At 41.8% G+C, this 27,617-nt stretch overlaps 1 protein-coding gene across 1 annotated transcript; it reads left to right on the top strand.

Moving 5' to 3' along the window:
* Window positions 1-435: 435 nt before the first annotated feature.
* On the top strand, window positions 436-27,278 carry kcnc4 (potassium voltage-gated channel, Shaw-related subfamily, member 4). Its single transcript, XM_084367977.1, has 4 exons — window positions 436-1,927; window positions 19,204-20,140; window positions 21,008-21,184; window positions 26,297-27,278. Exons 1-4 carry the CDS (start codon window positions 1,310-1,312, stop codon window positions 26,362-26,364), a joined length of 1,800 nt encoding a protein of 599 aa, XP_084224103.1. The 5' UTR covers window positions 436-1,309; the 3' UTR covers window positions 26,365-27,278.
* Window positions 27,279-27,617: the final 339 nt, after the last annotated feature.

Below are 27,617 nucleotides of genomic sequence, written 5' to 3'. Positions count from 1 at the left end.
CTAAGCAAATACCAAAAATATATTTTTTACCTTTACACTTGTTGAGGGGGAAATTAAAGGGAGAATTAAGAGTTCAGGAGGTTAAACATGTTGTTCACTTAAAGATCCACTAGGTGGCAATCTTAGTTTGTGAAAGCAACACATGAGGTTTGTAAACACACTGGAGGACTCAGCTACCTGTTGGATCACACTTTGTGTAACAATAATAATCTTGTGCTACTCTCGGAAATGACAGTAAAATCACATCTGGATCTTTCAGTTGATCTACTGAGGTTCAGACACGCATTAATCCTGATGTAGAGAGTGATGAAACGACCTCATTAAAGATGTTGCACAGCTGTATTTTCATGTGATATAGCTGTTTCTGTGTGAGCAGCTACAGTATCTACATCCTCCACATTTTCACACGCAGGAGCGGACATATAATAAACACCTGTACAACCTGGCGCAATCTCACGCAACACCCATGGGAGCTGCGAAATGAGCTGCTGCTGCCTGTGCTGCTGATCCTCGACATGACTCATGCTATGAAGCTTGTGTGTGCGGGTCAGCATGGCGACCCGGACCTGAACGCGTCAAAACATTTCAGCCGACAGAAAACGTCAACCTGAGGGATGATGAAAACGTCTCCCTCACGCACACACTCCACGAGCCCGTCCTCTAGGTCTGATTAGAGGGAGTGGTTCAGTAATGCGCCAACCTCCGCCAGCAGCCAAAGGGTTAAATCTGCCGAGCCTGTTGTTGAGCGCACCATCCAACCGGGCTGTGTCGCTAAGGGAAGGAGACTTGAGGAGAAGCAACAGATCTCCCTCAGCTGGAAAACAACCGCACATCTGGCTGAGGAGCTGAGGAGGGACATCTGGATCGTTGTCAGGCTGCCTCTTCTCGTGTGGAGAAGGGAAAAGTTGTCAGGGGCAGTTGTGGATTTTTTTTTGCAGAATTTGGATGAGATTTGTGGAAAAGTGTCTCATCCTGTCGGTCCGCACCTCCGCGCGTAATTAGCCATCTATGTTTCCTTTTAATCGGCTACAACCTTGTGTTTGCTGCTTGTAAATGAGTGCAACATCTGGAAGCATCATCTGAAGACACATTGCGCTTTCTTGAGACAGAGCACCTGCGTGTTGCCACGGCGCCAGCCTGAGTTCAGTAACAGGTGGTTTCTCACTTTGCCTCGTATTTCTGGATAAATGAGACGCACGGGTCTTTGTAAGACTTGAGGTCTGAAATGAGGGCGCACTTTGCGTTGATTTTCTGATTGTCTCTTTGCGAGTGGACACCAGTTTGTAAGGAAGAAGGACCCTGCCTTTCAATGATAAGCTCGGTGTGTGTTTCGTCGTACCGAGGGCGCAAGTCGGGCAACAAACCGCCGTCTAAATCATGTCTGAAGGAGGAGATGTCCAGAGGGGAAGACTCGGACAAAATCATCATCAACGTGGGAGGCACTCGACACGAGACCTACAAGAGCACCCTGAGGACCCTGCCGGGGACGCGCCTGGCCTGGCTGGCCGACCCGGCGGACTCGCAGGTCAGCTCGGACTCGGACGCTGCGCCCCCGAGCGCCTCCGAGTTCTTCTTCGACAGACACCCGGGCATCTTCGCCTACGTGCTCAACTACTACCGGACCGGCAAGCTGCACTGCCCGGCCGACGTGTGCGGGCCGCTCTTCGAGGAGGAGCTGGCGTTTTGGGGCATCGACGAGACCGACGTGGAGCCGTGCTGCTGGATGACCTACCGGCAGCACCGGGACGCGGAGGAGGCTCTGGATATATTTGAACCGCCCGACCCGGACGACACCGACGACGAGAGGGAGATATCGAGACGGTTCGGCATCGAGGACTGTCCCGACAGGTCGAGGGGCTGCTGCGAAGTTTGGCAGCCGAAGGTCTGGGCCCTGTTTGACGACCCGTACTCGTCCAGAGCAGCCAGGGTGAGTTCACCACGTGTCTCCTCTCCTCTGTGCGCTTTAACGGGCAGGTCATCCGTCAGGGTGACACCGCGAGGCCTGCGAGTCATTTTCCATCCAGGAAAAAAGGCGCACATGTTGTCCTAATCAACAGGTGTCCCCTCGAGGTTCAGCCAATCAGGCTGCAGCAGAGATGTACCGAGTGGATGTGAGACATCTACACTTGTATTTACAGCGAGGTTGTTATTATTTACCCCTTTATAATGTCACAACACTGTGAAGAGAAGGCTCATTGCAAAAAAGTGACGTCTTCAAATTGTCCCCCAAACCCAAAGACTCTTCAATAACTATCATAAATGACAGAGAGAGGCAGAAAATCCTTGAATTTAAGAAGCTGGAAGCAGCAATGTTTGACATTTTTGCATGAAAAATGATTAAAATGATTAATCGATTGTTAAACTAGTTGGCGATTAATCTTCTTTCAATCGATTGATCTACTAATCTTTGCAGCTCTGCACAGAGCCCACGGCTGTATGTGTAAAAAATAATGAAAATCAGCTGGAGATTAACCCTCTTTCTTCAGTTTTAGTTTGTATCTGTCATCGTCTGAAGGGTCAGTTCTCCTGTATGCCTTACAAAAATAACACCGGGCACAAAAACAATATTGACAATATTAATAATAAGGTAATAATACAAACTCGGAAATATTTTCCATAAATGAATAAACAAGCTGTTCTCAGAGGAAAATAAGGTCCCCAGAACACTGTTTGAAGCTTGAAAGGTGGCAGGGTCCGCCACATATAGACAAAGTACAACAGTATGAAATTGTGTCGTCCTTTGAGGTCACTTTGTTTGTTCAGTTCATCCAGTCATAAAAACAAAGAGAGTTTATTTAGATTGTTTAGGCACAGAAAATCAGTCAATGAAGATTTTTCTCTTCTGATTAAAATGTATTCACCAAAACTACAAAGTTCCTTTAATCAAGCCAACGATCTGCCAGTCAAGTGTTCAGATTTCAGTTTTGTCCTCAGTGGCTTTAAATGTTCCTGTTTTATTGTTTGGCAGCAAAATAAGCTGCAGAAAACTTCTTTCAGTCAGTGTTGCAATATCCTGGCATCCCCACCATCCATGTGGCTGACTGTTAGGGTCAAGTACACACATGGATTTCTTTGAGTTTGAAACTATTCTCAGAAGTTTTTGGCAGCTTCAGTTGAGTCTCGATGAGATTTTTTTAGGATATGTCTGCTTTCTGGCCACAGTTCACATGCTCCTGTCTGTTTCATTGACTGTGTTTCCAGAAACAGACATAAACTCGCCCACACATCAAGCATGAACATCCTAAAATGATGGGCATAGTGAACATCCTCTACATTGTACATCACTGTGGTTGTGTTTAAACAACACTTCAGAGGAAAATCTTACAAAAAAACAAACGTGCTCATTTGTTTGAGTTGGTTACTGTCGTAAAAGCAGGTAGTCAGGAGCTTTCTGCCACTGAAAACTATTTTCATTCTGTAAAACATCATTTCTAGGATATGAAGAATGAGAAAAGTCAAACTGTGGCAACCGTTTGTGGAAAGCGTCCTTTTACTGCAACGATTAGTCAATTAATCAATCAGTCTATCGGAAGCTAATCGTCTGTGTACTGTTTCCAGCCTCTTAAATGAGGTGATTTGCTCCTTCTGTTTGTTATTTGTGATAATAAATGAAGTCTTTGTGTTTTAGACTGTGTGTAGGACAAAAGAAGCATTTTGAAGATGTCGCTGTAGGAAATTATGACGAGCTTTTTTCACAATTTATTGACAATTTATAGACTAAAACATCAACTGATTTATCGTTGGAAATAATCGGTTCCAGCATCAGTTCCAGCCCTGTAAGCCAGTTCTTAAAGAAATTGTTTGATTATCCGTGATCTCAGCCTTCATCTAACACCTGCGGGACGACCTGGAACACCGACTGTGAGCCAGGTCCGACCTCAGCGACGCTCTTGGTGCTGACTGGGAGCAGCAGAAGAAAATCTCATAATAGTGGAGGCTGTCACAGCATCGTAGTAATGCCCACAGGTTTGGAATAAGATGTTCAGCAGTCACATCAGTGGATCGTTCAGGTCTCCCACTAACATTGGTTGGGATTTCACAGAGCAAGTACTAGAACTAAAGGTTATTTTCATTATTGATTCATCTGCTGATTATTTTTACAATTAATTGATTAATCTAATTATTATATTTTTTTCTTCTTTCTTCACATAAACTTGTTTACAGACGGAAATCTACAGTATAGTTTCCTATTGTCACTTATGTTTGGGGTCAGTTAAAGGGACAGTTCACCCCAAAATCTAATATGCATATTTTCCCTCTAACCTGTAGTGTTATTTACCCATTTAAATTGTTTTGGTGTGAGTCGCCCAGATTTGGAAATATCGACTGTAGAGATGTCCGCTTTCTCTTGAACATAATGGCACTCGACTTGTGATGCTTGAAGACAAAAAATAAATTACTCGAGATAATCCGCAGACCTCGGACCATAGACGAAATGCTAGCTAACTTATCTAACTAAACTAGCTAACATTACAACTCAGCCAAGTATGACACCATTAATGTTTACATCCTGAGCTGACGTGAGCACGAGCCTCTTGTCTTTGAGTAGATGCAAAGAAAACAGTTCCTACATGAAGCTGCTCACAACAAGGTCTGTGGATTATCTTGAGGAACCAGGTCATGATTTCTTGAGAGACAGTGCTGTTGAGTTTTTCAAATGTATCTTGAAAAACCCAGTCCCATCTAGCTACATTATATTTGAGAGAAGGCAGGCATCTCCACGGTCGATATCTCCAAAACTCTGTAACTCACAGCAAAACAATCTAGATGGTTAAATACCACCATAAATATGAACTGTCTCTTTAAACTGAGTGAGCTGTCTCTCCACTTTAGGCCTCTTATGAACAACTTGGTCTAAAAACTCCAACAGAAATCCAAATAGATGTGCGATATTTGGGGAGAGGTAGTAGGAACATGTTTAAGCATGTTTCTTTAGCAAAACTCCAAAATATGCGATCGGTTCTGAATGATGTTTATGAGCAACTCTCATAAAACTAGCACGTCATGATGCGTCAAGCTCGAGCTGTCACCGTTAATTTGATTAATTTATTTACTTAGCTTCTCCCTATGATGCAACTGAAGACCTGTGCTCTCTCCAGACACCTTGATGTTTCTTTCAGTCTTGTGAATAACCATTTTTTTCAGTTCTCACTTCGATATATGTTACGAAATTGTACCAACATGCTGAAAATAGAGGAAAATGCTGTTTCATGGCGAAAATACAGTGATGCTGAAGTGTTCCCACACATCCTGTTCAAGGTTTGCACTCACAGGTCCTCAAAACATGAGTGTTTGAAAGGCTGGAGTGTACATCCATATACAGGAAATCATACAGTATATCAGACAGAAGAACAGGCTCTACGTACGCGCAGAGGCAAGAGAGAAAACATCTAATCAACACTTGGAGTCTGTAGATCTGGTTTTCTCCTGATGAACAAGATACACTTCTGTTTGGTGCATCGATAAAATAAATGTTGCTGCGTTGTAAATTAAAATCAATTTGCTCTCATTTCATCCACAGGGGGAAATGAGCCAGCTGTAAGCATTTAAAAGTACGCCATGCCTAATGGCTTAGCAACAACAGCAGCAGAGTGCTTAGTGAAGTTAACGTGAAAGTAAAGTATCGAGTGTCATTACAGCGGGAGTTGTCAGGCAGAGGGCCAGGGGCTTTCAACAAAAAGAAAAATACATTTAGTCCAGAAAGAGAGAGGCTGATGCTCGCTTTAATTGCTGTTTGCCTGTTTGTGAAGTTGAATGGTCTATTCAGAGACTCTCACTGTGTTGCAGAAGTACGGTGCTCTTATTGCATGCCAGTCACTCTACAAACAGTGTTTATTTTAGCTTCTCGTCCAGGTGGCATTTGCAGGCTGTCGCTGTGGAACAACCGACATCTCTGAGTCACAGCTGCCATCTGAAGATGACCGCGCTTGTGCCTGCCACTTTATCAAGTCTCTCACTGCTGATTGTTTGTAAATTAATCATATGTGGATCTTTCTGGAAGTAGGTTATAAAAAGTGAGTGAGGGCGGATAAATATTGACCTCTTTGTCCATTTCCTCTGCAGCCGATGCATGTAAGCATGTTCCCCGTGTGCTCTGCTCTGAAAGCATGCAGACTAGAGTGCATTTTCGGGGACTCACGTTACCTTTATGGCCTTTTTATTCCAAAGCGCCTCCGAGCTCATCTCAGGTAATGTGATTCCTGAAAGCCGGAGGGAAGTTAATATGTCTATCACTTTGAGCCACATCCTCCGTCTGACTATCAACCCAGACTGGAGGTGCAGCTCTGTGAGAGACAGCACATGAAGACATGAGAGGATCACATGCAGCTGTAAGATACAGCGCAGGCAGACGGCTCTTTACTCCACAACGTTAGATCTGAAATGAAACAGCGACTGTGAGATTTAAGTTTTGACTCTCAGCTTTAATTTGAGTGGTTTTACTGTCACATCAGATGAACCTTCCTGTTGGTCCAGACTGAAACATCTCAACGTCTATGAGATGGATTGCCATTACATTTTTTAGGGTCATTCATGGTTCTCAGATTATGTATCCAACTGACTTCAATGATATTTGCAATGATAGAATGTAACTAAGTACATTTACTCAAAAGTACTGTACTTAAGTAAGATTTTCAGGTATTTGTACTTTTCCACCACATTTCAGATGCAAATATTGTACTTTTTACTCCACTACATTTATTTGATAGCTTTAGTTACAAGTAACAATGAGGATTATAGCCAGAGCACCACATTTTTAAATTAAAGGAGCATTATGTAGTTTTTGGAAAGAAGTTTTAATCAGAAGAGAAAGATCTTCACTGACTGTTTTTAATTTTTTTTTATCCCTAAACAAACTAAATAAAGAAACTCTTTGTTTTCATGACTGAATAAACTGAAAAAACAAACTGACCTTAGAGGACAACACAATTCATACTGTTTTACTTTGTTTATATGTGGCGGACCCTGCCACCTTTCTAGCTTCAGTGTTCAATGCTGAAAATCGGATTCAATAATTGTCCAGACGGATAATCAGTCAACTCGTATATTACAGTATATACATACATACATGTTAACATACGTGTAATTTAATTTTACTTGTACTTTTGATACTTAAAGCGGAAACAGACAACATTTCAGATTCCTCCCTCCTTGTATTTCCCTGTGGCGTCACTGTTGGCGCAGCTGTTGCATAGACAGCATTAGCATCATGGCTACTGTTAGCAGCCTGGCTACTGTCCAAAGCAAAAAAACATCCGTAAGAATCCCAATTTGACCTAGAAACCCTGATATCAGTGCTGTGAAAAGAGAGAGTTGAACACCCGGTTGTATTTGTCAGTAGGCAGGTTTTGTTACTCATCTAATTGAAAGAATGCTGATTTTTTGTCTGTCTCTAGTCCTGGTAGTAACAGGAAACACATATCAGCGGGGGAACAGACTTTGACACAACAGCAGCGCTCTCCATTGAGTGAATGCTCGTCCATTCACTGTTTCTATCACTCTCCCTCTTCGCCTCCTTCGCCTCCTCCATCAGCACGCTTCTTCCTCTTTTGCAGTGTAGAGTTTCCAGTTATTCCAGTTGTTCCTGGGGATAGTGACCGGGGGAAAACAATGCCTTTTCCTGTTTTGGTTGCGCAATGGCAGGCACGCTTCCTTTGTGCCAATATCCATCCTTCGTCAGCAAGTGGCAGATCAAATATCATAGTGAAAGTAAAGGTGATACAGAACAGGCATGTGCTGCAGCCATTTTCATATCTCTCTCGTTCAGGGGCTTTTCACCTTTAGTTCAGTCTTAACAAAGTGACATACATGTTCCCATGGACTGAGGTCAGGTGAATGACTCTGCCAGTCAAGTAACATTCCCGTCCAGGCCTTAAAACTGTCGTGGCTGCCTTGTCCTTAGAGTCACTTACCTGCTGTGTCGTCCTTAATGTGGGGAACAAAGTATTAAAATGTCAAGATCTGCACTTCCACTTCCGTGAATACTTTCAACGTTAACCTCACATTGACTGCTTCACTTTAAACCAAAATACTGGAGCGCAGAGCGGAAACAATAAAAGCACATAATTGCTGTAATAATAATAATAATACAAGACATGCTGTTATTTCAGTTGAAACACCTGCAGAGCTGCGTGTCTCTGATGGAGCGCCAGGCTGTGCAATCTCAGCCTCGTTACATGTGACAATTAGACTCGACATTAACATTAAGCTCAGACCTGATAACTTTGTTCAATCTTCCCCAATGCGATATTTCATTAATTCTACGGCCCTGCTGCCTGTAATTAATCACCGCTGTGGTAATGAGCTGCAACTCGTTATCAGTGGTGAGCAATTAAAACCGCCTTTCCCACAGAAAGGAGCGACGTATTTTATCCCACATAGAGAAAGAAATCAATTTGTCTTTGTTGTGAGACCGAGGGATTAACTGAGGTGGGATTCTAGAGGTCTGAGCCTAAATTTCCAATAACCTATTTGGCAATATACCAATGCTGTTATTATTTATTGATTAATTGATTGATTGGTTGACATTTAAACATTCAGACATATTACCTGGATAAGAATCCATAGAATGCTTTTGTCCATTTATTGTCAAAGTACAGATGTTTGTTCAAATCATTAGTTATGGATCAGATACCCAAGATATAACTGATGTTGATATTAATATTGATGGTGGGTCTAACCCTAAATATAATAAAATATTAGTCAGTATCCACCGATACGTTCCTCGTCGTGTTGCTGATCATGAAACTTATTCTCACATGCCACACTTTGTCTCAGTGTGACAACCCCCCGCTGATAAATAATAAAGGAGCTCTCCTCTGGGCGCGACACCTTTCTCTGCTGCTCTTTGAATGAAACACACAATTTGATATTTCACACCCCATCGAAGCTCCGCAGCCTCGTTAAGGAGACTCTTATAACACCGTATTCTCGGGGAAAGAGGGGTGTAATCCTGTGTGATTATGCCCGTTGTTTGTTCTGCTCAGTTTCTAAGCTGTTTGCTGAAAATAGATTGGCTGTGTTGCGGTGAGATCAGCGAACGCATCACGGCGTCTGCACACAGACTTTGCAGACTTTTTTTCGTCGACTGAAAAAAAAATCAATAATTACACATTACTGAAAACATCATCCCCCTTCAACATCAACCAGAGAGCAATTATGAGTGAGGTGGACTGTTGGTATTTGAGCTGCAATTTAACTGTCAATCGTCAATGTGATTCTCCCTTTTTAAAAGCCAATTTGGTTAGACAGTTAAAATGAATAATTTGCTACAGAGCATTCAACTGATTTAATTACCCAGTTTATTTATCAGGAAAAAAGATTGAATGGTGTTTTTTATCAGCTTGAAACCTCAGCAGGAGGGACGGAAAAAAGAAAAGCTGTTCCTCTTGTTTTACTTTTAATATATTTGCAGATTTTGTGAGCTCTTTTTTAGGCCTCCGCGTAGAGAGTATCTGTGGTCGGAGGCTCGGTGTTTTCAGGTTGTCAGTCATGTGAACGCTATTTCAGAAATGCCCCGAGGACATTTCTTCAAATTTGGCACAAATGTCGACCTGGACTCCAGGATGAGCTGATTAGATTGTGGTGGTCAAAGGTCAAAGATCACTGTGACCTCATAAAACACATTTTTGGCCAATTCCCAGGATAATTATGACAAACATTTTACTCAAATGTCTAATAGGATGAAGTGATGACGTTTTAGATCAAAAGGGTCAAAGGTCAACTTCACTATGATGTCATACTGCACTGCAAAAAATGTTCACGCCAAAGCTTGGGAGCAGCAACTTGACGTACAACCACAAGGCAGTAATTCTAGTTTCTTGAATATTATTGTGTGCATTAGTATAATGTGTGAGGTCACATGAGGTTGAAGTACACCACGTAGCACCTGCTGTACTCTGGGTTTAATAAGCGTCAAGTACGAAACATATGTTGGAGAAATTGCAATGACAACTCTTTTAGGTAGTTTGGAAAATCTAACAAAATTAAACAAATCAAGTGCACAGCAGTACATTATCAACTAGTCCAACGGGGAATTGACAATCTGTCAGACTATGGAGTCACTATCGGTACATGGATCGGTGACAGATCGGCCCCAGCTATATCTACATACTGACATTTGACTTCATCGGGATAGGGTTTGCTTAGTTGTCCTGCAGATGGCTTTATTGTCATCTCAAGAGTGGAGCTTTGGTCACACCATAACAAATGGCTATATATAGAGGGAGACTGTAACCCATCTCTGGTGTGTCTCTCGTACCTGTCGGTCTGGAGAGTTCACTGCTGATCTTTTATGTTGTAAGTGGTGGCTTATGGATTTGCGTCCTGTCCATGCTGCAGTTCACTGATCGATGATGAAGTTTGATTAAAGCTGAAAATAACTAAATGCCCTTCAATAGCAGGGAGTCTGAGGTATAACTGTGTCTTACATTATGTTGTCACATTATTGATAACAATATAGATCGTCCCTCCCACCATTTTCTTTGCCTCTGGTTACATGAATAGAGCCGATAGGTGGACATTAATCGTCCTCCGTCCTCACTTGTGCCGACTCTCAGACGTAAACCAGTGTGACATGAGTTCTGAGAAAACCTCACAAGTGGCTGCTCTCCTGGGCTTTGCAGCTGTTGACTGCTCAGTGGGATCGTTGTTGTGGTTCTTGCGTGTAGCGTGTCTGTTAGTAACAGAGCGTGATGCTGAACAGCTGGAGGTGATGGCTGTGATGGGACTCCCCAGCTGCTGCTCACCGATTCACAGCCTGCTGCCTGTCGCCCGTCCTGCCTCGCTCCCTCCCGCTCTGATTTTCCCAGCTGGGACCGAGCGGCTGTCCCCTCGGGGGACCTCTGCTCTGTCTGGACTCTGACACCTGATGACCTTGGATCGATGTCTTTTTGGCACCAGTGTTTGACATTACTTATCCTTAAAGGCTTTACCATACTCTTCTTTAGGAAGTTCAGATCCTTTAGTTAAAGCATCAATATTCTTATTAACAATGGATCAAATGACATTGTGTAATGTTCAACTTGCCATTCATAGTGAGAAATTCACAGATTATTAATGTCAATTTCAACCCAGTGAAATATTGAAGACATTTAAGATATAGGATTCGTGTGCATGGGCACAAATTGTCCTTTTTTGTGATACTAAGCACGACTCTTTGTGTTCATGTATGAGAATCTTAAAGATTAAATAAAACAAAAGTGATTGCTCTTTTGTCAGTATCTGAACTGATAGACATGTAACCAAAATCAATATGACATTAACCAGCAGCTTAAACAGAACCACAAGGTGGATGTAAACCCTGGATTCTGGTGCGACAGTCTTTGACTTTATATGTCTGCAATCGACCCGAAGCACCTCGCTGCAGCTCCAGCGCATTTCATCAATGTAGTGTTTCATTCAGTCGAAGAAATGTGGTGCACGAACAGAAGACAATCTTGCTTATTGTCATAAAACAATTTAAAAGTTGTGTCTGTGTACATGAATCCTGCAGATTATATTTTGTGCCATTTTCTCAAACTGCCATGATACTATGTTGCCAATCCCATCAGCTCTACAGATCTTTATAACATTGTTTAACTCGGACTTTACTATTTTTGGATCAACTGTCATCGCTCTCAAAATTTCAGATACCCTAGGTTTGACTAAGGTGTTACATTTCACTTTCATGAGCTTTTAATTGGTTCTCATGGTCTTCATCAGCAGATGTAGACAGTCATTGCCACAGTAATTGTTTGACTATTTGGATAGAACAAATGTGTTGGGTTTAACACAAAGGGACCCAAATGCAGACTCTGAGGCAGGCAGGTGGAAACTAAAAGCAAGCTTTCATGAAAACTGAAGTCCAAAAATCCTAATCCTAAATCAGAAATATGAGACAACCAAGACAACAAAACAGGAGTAATCCAAAAGCAAAAAACAAAACAAAATACAAACCGGAGTAACATGAGCACATGCATTAAAACACGATGGGAAGACGGGACCAGGAAACATGGGAACAAAACAGATGAACCAATGAGTGAGGGGAAAACACTGGCTTCAATACTCGGGGGGGTGATTAACTAATGAGACACAGGTGTACACAGAAGAAGGGCAGATAAACAGACAATAGGAAGAAGTGGAAAGTGAAACATGACACACAAAGAGAGAACTACAAAATAAAACAGAAAGTATCTAAACCATGGCAGGATGAAGTGAATTGTAATTAGACTGAACTAGAAATGTTAATAATTGCCCCCAACGTCGTAGAATAGAAATGCTGAAGGAAAGTTAATGTAACTCAAAACTGTACAAAAGTACAGTAAATGTACTGTAAGCTAATTTAAAATAGAACTTTATTGAATTTACCATTACAGCAACACAAGAAACCGACACTTAGAGGAAGTTACCGGACGATATATGAAGAAAAGATAAACAGTATACAACATAAATAATGTTATATAGTGTTTGTATCATATTTCACACACTGTAGAGGCCACAGTACATTTACATTCCCAGGAAATGAAAAATAAAAAGCTCCGTGTTAACAATCATCTGGCCTCATTATGATTCCTGTGTGTATAACATCAGCAGGCTCAGCAGACCGGCATGGAAACACTCTGTGGTGGCAAAGAGACATTATAGCAATCAGTCCGACACTGTGGCTGTGTTTAAAGTTTCCACTACTGTGCTGTAAACACGATATGATGTGGTCTCCTTTTGTGTCAGGGATTAAATAAACTCTACAGACACATTTAAATGCCACAAGATTGATTGAACATGACTTGTGGATGTGGATGCACGAACATATCAAAGATACAAACAGCCACAGAGACAAACACTTCACTACAAACCCAGGAAACCTTTGAGCAGTCGTGCGGCCACCACCAGATGCATACACAAAGGTGTGAGGTCAAGCTGAGCCATGTTATTGTTAGAATTTGAGCCTTTCATAAGCAGAGGAAATTGTCCTCGCGTGTGCCAGGACCTCCAGCGCCTTCCCTGCAGAGGTGCCCCCGGCCGCAGATACCCAGCTCTGTTTAGTTCTGGGATAAACGTTTGGCATTTGAGTCAACCGAACGCTGTCAGAGCCTGTTGGGCTCATCGTGAGCATGTGATGATCTCTGGTGGCTGCTGGTTTGTGTGAATACTCAATACTCATACTGAAGCTCGGTGCAGGAGCCACTTCTTGTGTGTGTAGGTGCATGAGACTGATACAGAGATCTGATGATGAAACACGTGTATGCTGTATCCAGCAAGGACTTGTATCAAAAATTAAGAAACGATCATTTCACATTTCTGTTATTTGTTTCCTAACCTGTAGTTTATTCACAACTGAGGATAAGAAAGCCTCAGATGCAGCGAGCAAAGGTGGATGATTTAATATCCCACAGGGCTGTTATAAAATGAGATCTTCACTATATGATTATTGTGGCCGATAGAATTCACAGTAATGATATTATCGCGATATCTACCTGAAGTCGAGTGTCGTGCTCTCGTGTCTGTTTTCTCCTCTGACAGGATTTTGTGCAGCAGTAGCAGTCACACACTGGTAGTAAGGTTATGGGCAGCTAGCTAGCATCGTTTTCTTCCTTTAAATGTTTCATGGTGGGTGGCGACCAGCGCTAAGGAGCATTACTGCCACCTGCTATGAACATGCAAGAATGAAGTTGCTGGATTATTTACACAATATTATCTTATGTGCATTTTTGATATGATATCAGTCTTTCATTTTTTAATATCAGGATTATCGTCGTTATCGGTTTATCATGACACGCCTATTCCATAGGGCTAGTTGTTGTTGTTGAGTTTGCTTGGCCTGTTCGGTCAGTGAAAACAATTTGGCTTCATATTTATCAATAATAAAGGCTTTTGTTTACACTGATGCTACTTTTTGCCCTGTTGTTGTGGTAACATGCTTATAGAAGTACACATTTTCGTCCAGCTTGCCTGCTTTTAAATTAATTTGCTTTCAGTGCTAAAGTATTATTTTTTTTATGTATTGCCTTATCACCAGTCGTCAATATGTCTGGCTAGCTTGCCTGCTTTTAAATTAATTTGCTTTCAGTGCTAAAGTATTTTTTTTTTTATGTATTGCCTTATCACCAGTCGTCAATATGTCTGGCTACTGAACCCTATTACTCTATAAAAAAACAATCTAATTGTGTTTTTAGAACTGATCAAAAACTGTAATCTAAAGCTCATCACATTCATTCAGCTGTCAGTTTGTGCCACAGATTGCACAGAATGACACCTGTTGTAGAGGTCAGTGACCAGAATCTGGGGTCAAAGTTCAGTTTAGTTCAACTTCTGCCACACAACCTGGACGATAATATGCGTAGGGTGCACCACGATGGCAACCTTCCTGAGAGAGCTCTTCCTCTCTCCACATTGGCACTGAGTAGAGTGCATACCTCAGCTAAGGCCAATACCAGCCAGCTAAATACCCCAGATCTTTTTCCCTGAGAATTTTAACAAAAATGCAGAATAAGGCCCCATCTTGCAATGTTAAAGAAAGTGAGAAAAGATTCCTGGATTTGCGGAGGTAATAATTGCAAACTTGCACTTCTGGTGTGAACGCCCTGATAAGTGTTGTTTACTTATTGTTCTATTGGATATATCCAGATAATTTAGCTGTTTTCGACAGAACTTTGATGCCCTTGTTATTCATGCACTTGCATGGATTAATGATTGGTTTATTTCTGGCCGCTAACGTGTTCCTGTAAGCTCCTTCTTTAACAACTCTTCCTCAGATGTGCACACTGGGCTCCGCTATTATTATTCAGGTCTATGAAGTGAAGGAGTGGGACTCAGAAGTCCAGAGAGGATTGATGAAAAACGGGGGTCATTTTTTATTAATTGACTTTGGAAATAGTCTTGCCCAGGTGCTTCAACAAAGGCTGAACTCTCTTGTTTGATGGAGAACACCTTAATTACCTGGCGCTGACTGTATATGGGGCTCTTTTGTCTGGATAGCTCTCCAGTAGGAAATCATAGATGAGAGGACACAGCGAAAACATATTTTGCAACCTGGTGTGCGTTAGAGAAACTGTGAGTGCATGTAAATTAGTGCTTAAAGCTGCTGCAAGTGTTATTTTCTTATTAAAGACAGCCTGTACAACAGTTATCACTGTTATAGAGTGTTTGGTCAGTAACCCACGTCTCTCCTCGCCCCGCTCATGCGCTAAAAGAGAAAAGAAATGTTATCCCTGTCCATTTAATCCAATCAGGACAGAGAACTCCATAAAGAGACGGGCCTGTCTGCCAGGTGAACAGGTAGAAAGCAGGATCCTCCTATTCTGGTACCTGCCGTCAATGGCAGAACATGGAAAGCTACCAATTCCAGTGCTCCCGATGAAGGCTTATACTACCAAACAGGCCAAGTGATGAGAAACGCTTAAAGAAAAGAAAGGACTCGTGCACTTGTGGTGAGGTGGAGAGGATCGAGGGAGGGGATTGCTAACTGCAAAATGGACAGGTTAGCTAAAAAACAAACAACAACGCTTACAGCAGCTTCAATACATTTTTTGGTAAATAAAGGCTGTTAAATTCAGTGTTACTGAATACAAGAATATAATCAGATTCAATATAAAGATTCAAAGAGACATAATACATTTCAAAATGACTAACTATCTAATATCTATCTAAAAACGATCTAATGAAGTACAGTTTTGAGGCACTTAACTTTAGCACTTACATATTCAGAAGGAAACATTTACTTTTTACACGACTACATAGCTATTGAGATTTTACGTGCAAAAGCTGTGAATGTACAAATTATGATTTATTGATTAAACTAGCCAACAGTAACTCGTCTGCTTTAACCAGCCTCAACAATAAAATGCTGTTTACATGTTAATGATTTGGCAATACTAATCCAATAATATATATGCAGAACTCTTAATTGTACATTTCCAGTAATTGTACTTCTACGTAAAGGTGCAAAATGTAAGAATTTTAGTTGAAATCATTCGAAAACGAACTAAAATTATCAACAGAATGTGAAGGAATAACACGACGTTATGACGTCTGTGTATGTCTGTACTGCTAGCTGCACGGCTAACTGAGCTAACTAGCTAACGACAGCTACAGTTGGCAGCAGTTACCCTGGTGATATGCCTCCTATTTGTTTGGAATATGAATTTGACAGGTGTCTGATTCTTACATATTGCACCTTTTAAGTCAAGCATCTGTTTATTTTATCCTTCTCAAATGTTGACAGAAGAGCCTAACAGAGGACAATAAACACATCATTTAGGTCGTGAAATGCAGAAAAATCCTTTTTCAGCCACTGTAATGATCTAAATTAATAACTTATCCATCCATGTGCTTAAGTTATTGTTAGTTTCTATGTAGTTTCTATACTGTTTGGCTTGTTGTGATATACCCCATGACTCCACCATGGCACACACACACACACACACACACACACACACACACACACACACACACACACACACACACACACACACACACACACACACACTGTACACTATAAGCCTTGGTGATGTGCAGGGAGACCGTGTCCAACAGGGGGAACTCCAAGCTCCTCCTGGGACGGAGTTGAGGCTTCTTGTCCTGCTGCTCGTCTTCCCAGGGGATCCGAGCTGAGAGCGCCTCAGAGCTCTGCAGGGACGAAGCTGAAGAAGGTTGTCACGGGAGAAAGCTGCACATAATCTCGGTGCACACATTGTATAAACAGACATGCATGCAGTGTGTGAGTGAGTTTTTGTTGTTTTGAATATGGGCTTCTGTTCTTCCGGCTCGCTAAACTCCATAAACTGTCCACTTTTGTTTCTTCCTCAATGAATAAGTGCTCCCATTGGACATTACAGGCTTAGTTTGTTTTTTCTAATCACTGTCCCAAACACTATACAGTTGAATGATATATGAGACGCCCTGCAGAGAGAAAATAGCTAAGTGCATAGAAGGCACAGGTACATATTTATCCAGCTGGAAGATTAGAAAGGTTGGAGAGGCATTATAATTTATCCCGGCTTTAGTAAACAATAAAGACAGCACGGGTATGAGTTAGCACACAATGTTAACACAAACACAGACAGGCATGGCCATTGTGCCGGGTCAGGTGAAAACAAGGCAGCCACATCATTCAATTTACCTCCCATTTGAATTGTAAAAGTGGTTCGACTCGCTCACCATTTTGGTTGAGTTTGTATTTATAAGACACATCATTTGCATTATATTGTATTGGATTTGTATTGGAGCACTGACACATGTCTAATAAACCTGACAACAGGACAGGTGACTGTAAGTCCTTCATGACTCAGGTCAGTCTCTCCTTCTTCTGCTTTGGCTCTGCTCGTCTGTTCACTCTCCTGCCTCTGTGGTTGGATTTTGGTTTGAGATCTTGCCTTCATGATATATTTGAAACACAGCTCACACAGTAGCCCCATGGTTCCTTTAGTAATTCAGTTCTCAGGCACTAGATGTGAGCGCCCCCTGCTGTCTGCGACCGAGAGACCTCATGTTAATAGAATCACGTCTTCTCTCAGCATGACCCAGTCTCTGTGTTCATGGGAGTAATTGGTTTGAAATTGGTCTGTTTTCTCTGTCTGCAGGAGATTCAGAGGACTGTTCTCAAAGTGCTTTTTAAAATAATAATAATAATAATAATAATACAAAATATACCTTCACTCATTCATCTTCAAACTAGGCAGTGGACATCTTGACAATGAATTATTTCCTCTCAGGTAATTCAGGTAATAGGATGTCACGAGGAGCCACAGGGGATGCAGAGAGAGAAAAAAGATTGTTTGATGGGTTTTTTAGGGGCTGCGTGGTGGGATCCACTTGGACTGCATGATTGGTATAAAATAATAATATATCATATATTTGGAACGGAGATAGGAATATCAGTCAAGGGTTCGGACCTCACTTTGGTCCGAACAACTATCATTGTTGTTACCATAAAATTTGGTTCAGTTGTCATTTCCCCCTCAGGGTGAATTGTTGTTACTTTGTTGGTCCTCTGATGTCTCATCTAGCGCCACCATCAGGTCAAACATTTAATCTGTTCATTACTTTGGCTTACAAAGACCAGCCAAGTCTCATCGGCCTCAGCTGTACTTTGTATTTAGTGCCAATTAGCAAAATGCTAACAAACTGAGCATCATCAATATTATACCTGCCTAACATCAGCTTCAGTGTTATCATAGTCATTGTGCACATGTTAGCATGCTGATGTTAGCATTTACCTCAAAGCACCACTGTGTGTTCACACCAAACACAAAGCAAATTTTCACTTTACTGGTGTGAGGTTGATTGTCCAACCATTTGTGTTTTTTCCTATTTTTTCCTAAGTGTTTATTCAAACAGACCGAATACTTTTCTGTACATTAGCCGTGAGCTAGAGGGCAACATACAGCACACACTGTGCTTGAATTCAGTTGATCCTCCTGAATGAACTCAGAACTCGCCTAAGACTTCGGTCCTTTCTGCCCTCTCCTCTGTATGTTAGATAAAATAAAGTGCATGCTGCCGCTCCAGTCAACAGATTAAATAAACACCCAACAATGGAGGTCACCTCCCAGATTACTGCTGCAGTCAGGCTGATAAACGTGAGTGACGATAAATCCCAGATGGTTAAAAGTAATCTCTGAGCTCTCCTCCCACTCGTAAACTGCTCCTGATCAGAGAAGAATCCAATGCGACTGAAGGTGTTCATTCCTCCAGGAGGTCTAGCTCTGCATCCGACGAGGTGAACGAGAATTCGCTGAAAGTTAATTCGCATCTTTGGATTGATTTCATAATCTTAACACATGAACATCAGTTTCTGCACACAGTCGATAGTTGGCGGTATCAGGGCTCATCTTTTTGCAGCACATCATTCTTTTACATGCTAAACTAACTTGAAATGACATCCTTCCTTTGATGTTGTCAAACTTTGTGTGTTATCGGATTTCTTTGTGCATGACTTAAGTGTTCCCGTATCAGCGTGTTCATTATTTTAGTCTTTGCTTCCTGTCAATCAGCTGACACTTGATGCCTCCTCCAGAAAATATTCCTTCTAAGCAAGCTGCTTTACAAACTTGATTGGCACATCCTTATCTTTTTATTGGTGATACTGTACAGTTAGCAGGGTAATTACAGTGGCGGCCGATATGCAGGCAAAGCATATTTGATATAATAAACACAATATTGATTCTGTTTTCGCTTGTGGGAAGACATGAAATAGTGTTGATTAATTTTTTCATGTGTCTCATGCAGGGAGTTGCGCTCGCCTCTCTGTTTTTCATCCTGGTGTCCATCACCACCTTCTGCCTGGAGACTCATGAAGCCTTCAATGAACTGCACAACTGGACGGAGCAGGTTGTCGTGGGCAATGAAACACGCCAAGTGGAGAGAATAGAGATAGTGACCAAGCCCATCCTCACCTTGGTGGAGGGCGTCTGTGTGGTCTGGTTCACATTTGAGTTCCTGGTGCGAATCATCTGCTGCCCACGCAAGCTGGTCTTCATCAAGAACACGCTCAACATCATAGACTTTGTGGCCATTCTGCCATTCTACCTGGAAATGGGCCTGAGCAGTCTGTCAGCCAAAGCTGCCAGTGACGTGCTGGGCTTCCTCCGCGTGGTGCGGTTCGTTCGGATACTCCGGATCTTCAAGCTGACGCGGCACTTTGTGGGTCTGCGAGTGCTAGGCCACACGCTGAGAGCCAGTGTCAATGAATTTCTCCTTCTCATCATCTTCTTGGCACTGGGCGTACTCATCTTCGCCACCATGATTTACTACGCCGAACGCATCGGAGCCCAGCCGGACGACCCCAGAGGCACGAATCACACACACTTCAAGAACATCCCCATCAGCTTCTGGTGGGCGGTTGTCACCATGACGACACTGGGCTACGGGGACATGTTCCCTCAGACCTGGCTGGGTATGATGGTGGGGGCTCTGTGCGCGCTGGCTGGGGTGTTGACCATCGCTATGCCGGTCCCCGTCATCGTCAATAACTTTGGGATGTATTACTCGCTGGCGATGGCCAAACAGAAGCTGCCGAAAAAGAAGAAGAAGCACAACCCGAACCCAGACGCTCCGACTGACTCGGCCTCGTTTGGGAAGTCAGAAACCAACTCGCGCAGAGACAGCACGCAGAGCGACACGTGTCCACTGGCTGCTGAGGAGAGCGTCAGCAGGAACCGCTCAGGTCAGGCTGCAATGCAATATTAAAGGGTCAGTTCACCCGAATTAAAGATTTTCTCTCTCACCTTTTGTGACAGCTGCCCCTGCCAATAGTTCTGGTTTTATTTGATCAAGGTTTTATGAAGTATTTTAAGTCTTAAAAAAGAATAATGGTGCTCACATGACGTCATCATGAAAAATTATGACTAATGTCTCTCTTCCAGAAATAGTGTCCTAGTGACTGAATAATCTGCAGACGTCACTGTGAGCAGTTTTTATCAGACATACTTTGACCAAATTAATATTCCCTTTGAATTTGTTACCTATGTTTTCTGTAGATTAACCAGGATGATGGGGAAATTGTTGCTGGGAAGAGATTTTACAAACAAATTTCAATTCACCTCCATCGTAGTAATAGATTAATCCTCATGTGAAATCCCTCAAAACTAAAATTACCAGCATGACTTAATACACCTGGAAGTAAGTTGTCTTTATAATTTGGGTGAACTGCCCCTTTCTGCTAATGCTACTGTTTATTGTGTTTATTCATTAGGTTTTTAATTCAGAAAATGTATTTTGTTTAACCTGTTCATTTTATTAATGCTAAATATTTGAATGATCTTGAGCCTAAAAGTAAGATAAACTGCCAGTGTATGTCCAGTTTTATGGTTCCTGGGGCTTTTTAGACTTTGACAGATGAGTCGCACACACTCATATAGACAGTAACACACCGGGATCAAATTACTCCTCATAACATCTCAGTCAAATTGAATTTCGTCACAGAAAAATACAGATTTTATGAAATATACCTCTGCTTTTGTCTGGGCCCTCGGGGTAGTCTCAGTAAAAGCTTTGGCATTTACGTCGCCGTGTGTTTTTGTCTTTCTGTCAGACTCAAAACAGAACGGGGATGCAAATGTGGCCCTTTCAGAGGAGGAAGGCTGCAGCTTGACCCAGCCGCTGTCCCCCAGTGAAAAGTGGTCCCTGCGGTGCTCCCGGGGGCGAGACAAGACTAAGAAAGAGTCCACTTGCTTCCTCCTGACCTCCGGGGAACCCACCGTCCATACTGGTAACTCACATACAATTCACAATTTACTGTTTGTACAGTTGCGCATTGTACTGCAAGCTTTCTGCATTTTAGCTGTCTCCTAGTTTTAATGAACTCTTTGACAAAATTCAAATTTGGGAAGTTGTCTTCCGACTTTAACTAAGCCTCTTTTCATTAGTACATAGTAAATGTTTTTATTTCTTTGATCAAATGACCCATTTAGACGAATCTCACAAGAGCTGTGGACTGTATGTGGACATACAATGTCTCTTACTGTGTTCCATTTCAGCAGGAACAACAGCTACATGGTGATATCAGTTACACCATGTACCCACTTCCCCTCCTGAACTTAAATCACCTCTCTTAAAACCTCCAACTGACTTACGCAGATTTCAGTCATAATTCACCGGACAGATCAAAAGGAAATCAATGGAGGAGCTTTGTAGCACTAATTGCATCATCTATCTGTTTGTGAGCACTCAGTGAAGGAGCTTATCTTCAATAACCATCTTCACGGAGCACTGATAGGTTACGGTTGCAAATTTTAACATGCACCACCAATATTCTGTAATTTTGACTCAAGAGCTGTCTGAAACAGGTAACATGATTACAAAGAGGCTCCTTTAATTCTCTCAGTTGATATTCACTGTCAGCCTGCCATCTCTCTCTGCTTGGATGGCCACTGGATCTCACATCTGAGCTTCCCAAAGTACCCAAAAGCCCCCTGTGAGAAGAGGCTCTATATTTGGCAGCCATGGCTTCTTTCCTGACATCCTGAGCACACATCCCACCCAGTCAACATCCTGACTCTCGTCTGCAAACAGCCCAACAACACAGAAGGTGTTTTCCTGCAAAACTGCACTTTACCGACATGCATTTTTCTACTAAAGCTCATTAGCGTGTCACTGTGGAGGAAAAAACAGCACATAAATGGGGCACTTACTGTAGCTTGGCTCCTATGAGAGTATATATACCCCCGCTTTTTTTTTTTTCAACAGCCCATTACAAGAAATTGTATTTGGACGTGTTTCCTGAAAGCCTCGTCAATCGCTGTAGTGTGTCGAGTGTTGTAGACTGATCTAGGTTAATGGCATGTTATTGCATGCAGATGGAAATTTTAAAAAAATGTCACAGCCTCAGTTATATCTGTGAGATGAATGAGAAGAAGGGATGTTTGTGGACAAACAGAGAAAATCATCACTGCGCAAAAACCCCAAGAATCCAGCCATATTAATGCCTGAGTAGTTCAAGATATGATCAAAATATGATCACGTCCATAGAGATACTCTCCGATCATGAGAGTTGCAGAATTCATGTTTGGAGAGTCTCATCTCCCTGTATGGTACCACTTTTATACTGCTAGACTCTGTCAGGATATTGTACAGATATAACCAGGAACCGAGCACATAGGATATCAAGATTTGTCCAATTTCTACAGGAACAACTGGTCTTGTCTGTTAACCGCAGACAAAGAGCATGTGTTTTGTGCTGTTTTCGTCAAGGGCCTTTCGACAAGCGGACATGTTTCCAGTAAGCTGCGTTGTCCTCCATTTTTAGATGTGAACTTTTACACAATCCTGTCTTTGTCACTTTCTTCATCACTGACAAAGCAGCACCAGTTCAGTAAGCCCGGTCATCTGGTGTGAGCAGCAGAATGGAATGATTTCTGAATGATTTCATCCAAACATGAGAGATCTTCAGCGCCAAAATGAAAAGTGCAAATATTTCCGCCTTAATATGAGACTATGAAGGGCTGCCAGAGTCTCGTTAATTAATGGGAAACACTGAGAGCCCTTATCAAAAAGAAAAATGTACATTTATTGGGTTTTAAAAGTTTACTTTACACAGGCAGCAGGATAGGATGACGGGCTGACCCTGAATCAGATTGGCAACACTTGTGAATGAGCTGTAAGAGTAAAGAACAAAGTTTAACAATACATTTAACGTTAAAGCCGCTTAAAAACAGAGAAAAATGACTCTTCAGAACTTGCCTGAGAAAACTTAGTTTGCCCAAATGTAAACATAATCTGCTAGAAACAGAGCTAACATGAGTATGAACAGCCTTAATTACAGCTGCAATTATTACTCTACTTTTAACCACATATACACTCAGGACTGATTCAAATGACCGACCACTGCAGGTCACTAATGCCGATCGACCAGAGCACCTTCAAAAATCACCCCGCCTCCCAGACTGGAATAAATCCCATCCAAAGAGCTTTATTCACTCAAATCTAAGTTACGTTTGCTAATTGACATGCTGCAGGTAAGCTAGTGTTAACTGGGCTTCCCATTATGGCACACTTCAGAATTAAAAACAGGCGACAACATTTTGACAACATAGTTTCCTCACTGTGTCAGGTTGGAGCTCTGCTGCTGTTCACTCCTCCGGCCTCTCTGTGTTTAACCGTCAGGACAGGACGGTGCAGACAGCCATGTCCTGTGTGTGTCTGAAATGACTGACATCTGCACATCAGATGTCCAAGAGTTACATTTTATCAAATTTGTGGCACACAATATCATACCGAAAAACGAGATCAATAAAAGATCTGTCATTAATAATGCACTAAACTTAGGACAAAAGGTTGTAATATGCTACAAAAGGTCATAATAGAGAGTAATACATCCTGTATACTGTACATTTCCATACTGCTCTATCATCCAGCTTGGGAAAGAAGCAAACATAGAAACACAAATCTTAACCATCCTGTTTCACACTGATTTCTCTAATAATAGGCTAAATTATCTGGTCAGCTCGTGAAATTGCCAAGCATGCTGTCTCCTGATGGCGGAGACAAAACAATGGAAAGCTGAGCAAAGCCAGAACACCTCAAAACCAATCTTTGAGAGACAGAGGGAGAGAGAGAGACAGAGACAGCGAGAGAGAAGGGGGGGAGTAATTCAATCCAGAGCCCTGTGTCTGGTGTATATGTGGATAATGACATCCCAGTCTATTACAGGGGAATATAACACATACACAACACATTTTAGTCCACATTACCTGCAAAAAGGGTTCAAGTAGACTTCCACTGTTTTCTAACGGTGGTAAAAACTGTTGGGGCAGAGATTGACAACAAAAAACCCCCTTTTTTTTGTCAAACTTGCAAAAGGCTTTCTTTGTGATTGCAGCCATTTTGATGAGATGGAGAGATATTATGGGCACAGTGGCTCAGCTCTTCAGAGCTATGCCCATAGTGGCTGGTGGGGTTACAGGATATAAGGTATGGATCATATTTCACCAGAGCAGTATGGCAGGAAACAGAGAAGCGGACAGATGGATGCAGCAGGTCTGAAGATGTTCAGATGGTTATCAGGGACAGGAAATGGTCACCCGCCCTGCAGTGGGAACAAAACGCTGGTGGATTTGAAGTGATTATGGTCGTCACAGGGGGTCTGTGACAGTGTGTGCACTTGCTGTCACAATTTATACGTACAAAAGCAACCACTGTCCTGGTCGAAGGCGCATTGTCTCACTGCAGCCTACTTCCTGCTTTATGGTTGTGGCAAACCGTTCAAGTGCTCCTAAGAGCAAGCAGCAGGCGGATCTATGGACAAGCAGAGAGACGTGATGAGCCCCCATTTTCCCCAGTGACTCCCATTTAGGATGATCACCACTAATAGGTTTCCATTAACAACATGGGTGGTCGAGGCAAATGGCTCCTGCTTAAGTTCAGATCTGTAGGATTTCTTTGTACGTGGAGAAGAGCTAAAATCAGTCAATTATACGTTAAACAGGAAATAATAAACAGTAGTTATGATTCTGGTTTATGCTCCTGACGTTTTAGTTTTTTTTTTTATGTGATTTTAAATTGAATAAAAGTTTCAAGATATAATATATAACATTTCTGCATTAAAATGTCTAAAAATGACCCAACCTTTGTTATATATTTTGTTGAGTTGTGTAATTACATTATCGTAAAAATGTTTCCAACAATGTTCAACGATGCGTTTCATCCGGTTTAACTTTTGAGGAAACGGTATGTCAGAGAGTGAGCAAGGACGTCAGCTAACAAGACTCAATGCAACGCGAATAAATCTTGAGCACATTACCTCATCCGTGAGCACTTCTGCCTGATTCACGACACATTCATTTTCAGCAGCAGTGGTGGTTGTTGAACAATAACAACAACAACTCCCATGATCCTTTGCACATATTAAGATTTGTCCAATTTCTACAGGAACAACTGGTCTTGTCTGTTAACCGCAGACAAAGAGCATGTGTTTTGTGCTGTTTTCGTCAAGGGCCTTTCGACAAGTAGACATGTTTCCAGTAAGCTGCGTTGTCCTCCATTTTTAGATGTGAACTTTTACACAATCCTGTCTTTGTCACTTTCTTCATCACTGACAAAGCAGCACCAGTTCAGTAAGCCCGGTCATCTGGTGTGAGCAGCAGAATGGAATGATTTCTGAATGATTTCATCCAAACATGAGAGATCTTCAGCGCCAAAATGAAAAGTGCAAATATTTCCGCCTTAATATGAGACTATGAAGGGCTGCCAGAGTCTCGTTAATTAATGGGAAACACTGAGAGCCCTTATCAAAAAGAAAAATGTGTACATTTATTGGGTTTTAAACGCTTACTTTACACAGGCAGCAGGATAGGATGACGGGCTGACCCTGAATCAGATTGGCAACACTTGTGAATGAGCTGTAAGAGTAAAGAACAAAGTTTAACGATACATTTAACGTTAAAGCCGCTTAAAAACAGAATGGCATCAAGATCCTGATGCCAACACATGATCCTTTGCTACATAATCAAACTACGCCTTTTGTTTTCGTTGTTTTGAGTGACAGACCTCACAGCGGCAGAAATGATTAACTGTGCATTAAAACTGTTGGTCAGTCAGAACAAGCTATTTGAGGATGCTACCTGCATTTTTTTTTTTACATTTTGTGATTAAAAAATAATTAAGAAACAAAGGATTGGCTTATAAATAGCATATTATGAGACGCAGCCCTAGTGTTCGCGACCTAAAGAGGCTCAGTTTTTATTCAGCAGGTATTTCTTTACTCTATGAAAAAAAAAAAGAAAAAGAAAAAAGTAGCACTCAAGCTCCATTTTCTCAGTCTTTCATGCTCATATCATAAGTCACTGTGTTTGATTGTATTTCTGTCTTTTGTGCTTCCTCACAGAGGGCTGTAAAGACATCCTCGCTGCCACTGGAAACTACGCTCAGCCGGAGGTCACCACTCTGACCTGACACTGATTGGCTATGAAAAGAAGAGAGAGCATGAGTTGGCTGTGGAGTACATGCTGCGCAGAGCGGCAGCTCCGGTCCCTGCTTTGTTTTCTTTCCTGAATGAACTGCAGGCGGATTCTTTTTATTCAAGACAAGATTTTAGTTTTGTTTTTGTTTCTGTCATACATCCTAAACCCTGTGGTACAAAATCAGTTGCCTAGCAGATTTACCGCATTTACTCTCATTTTACATGTTACAAACATTTTGCATGTGTTGCATGATCTAGCATTGTACGATGTACTTTAAGAACTGGCTGCCATTTGTATGGTTGTCATTCAGTGGACATGTCATAGTTTGTCTTAATGACCCTGAAAATGAAAATTTTCTCAGTTAGCTTATTGTAATGGGATCCTATATGAACACATTTCTGAAAATACTGAAACATTTCATTTCTGTTGCTGTTTTTCTTTTTTCTTCTTTTCGTACTCTTCTCATCATTAAAAGGTAATATCATGTGTTTGCGAGGTCCAATCAGGATTGAGCATCACTGGTTTCTGGTCAAACACAAGTGTAAAACCAACGTTACGTCACCTATTGGTTTGTGGACTACCGTTTTGTAGTCTGGCTTTTTGGCTGTCGCAATCTTGTTTTTTTGGAGCCAGAAGTGACGATATTTGAACGAGAGGGTTAAGCGGGGAGGACATCCCTACTGGATCTGACTGAGAACTCGAGGACACGCTGTGGTAGCGACTTATCAATCACAAGATAGCCACTCCATAAAGCATACCCTGCTTTGGTATCTGTTGAAAAGGGACCATAATTTACAAAGTGGACATAGTGCTGTGCTAAGGAAGACTTTAAATTAGCGATTGAGGCCATAAACTCACTAGGAAACTGTTTACTGAGGTGATAAATCAAGTAGAAAGTCATTGGGTCATTTTCTCATAAGCTTACATACAATCTGACTTCTTTTTGCAACCAGTGGAGTCGCCCACTGCTGGCGATGAGCAGGAGTGCAGGTTTAAAGCACCACCGCACACCGTCCTGATAAAGTTCTTAAAGGTCGTAAACTCTCAATAAATAATAACTAACTTACTAAATCGTTTCCCAACTTTGACTTTGCTTATTTAGTCATAAATATTTATGTTTATGAATTTATGAATAATGTAATAAAGATTTGATAGAAAGTTTTCAGGGGCCTTAATCTGAAGTGAGTCTGTGCTTACCATCTGAAAACATTTTTTCTTTGCATTTGTTGACGTAATTCTTATTTT

This window comes from Pagrus pagrus, assembly GCF_965226575.1.
Source record: "Pagrus pagrus genome assembly, chromosome: 11".
Lineage (NCBI taxonomy): Eukaryota > Metazoa > Chordata > Actinopteri > Spariformes > Sparidae > Pagrus > Pagrus pagrus.
Note: the sequence above shows the minus strand (reverse complement) of the source record. Positions and strands in the feature narration are given on the sequence as shown.

Bases quoted from the DNA above. Each gene is read 5' to 3' on its own strand.
- kcnc4 (XM_084367977.1), top strand. From the start codon at position 1,310: ATGATAAGCTCGGTGTGTGTTTCGTCGTACCGAGGGCGCAAGTCGGGC. The intron at 1,928-19,203 runs GTGAGTTCACCA...TGTCTCATGCAG, and splicing joins ACTCGTCCAGAGCAGCCAGG to GGAGTTGCGCTCGCCTCTCT. The intron at 20,141-21,007 runs GTCAGGCTGCAA...TCTTTCTGTCAG, and splicing joins CGTCAGCAGGAACCGCTCAG to ACTCAAAACAGAACGGGGAT.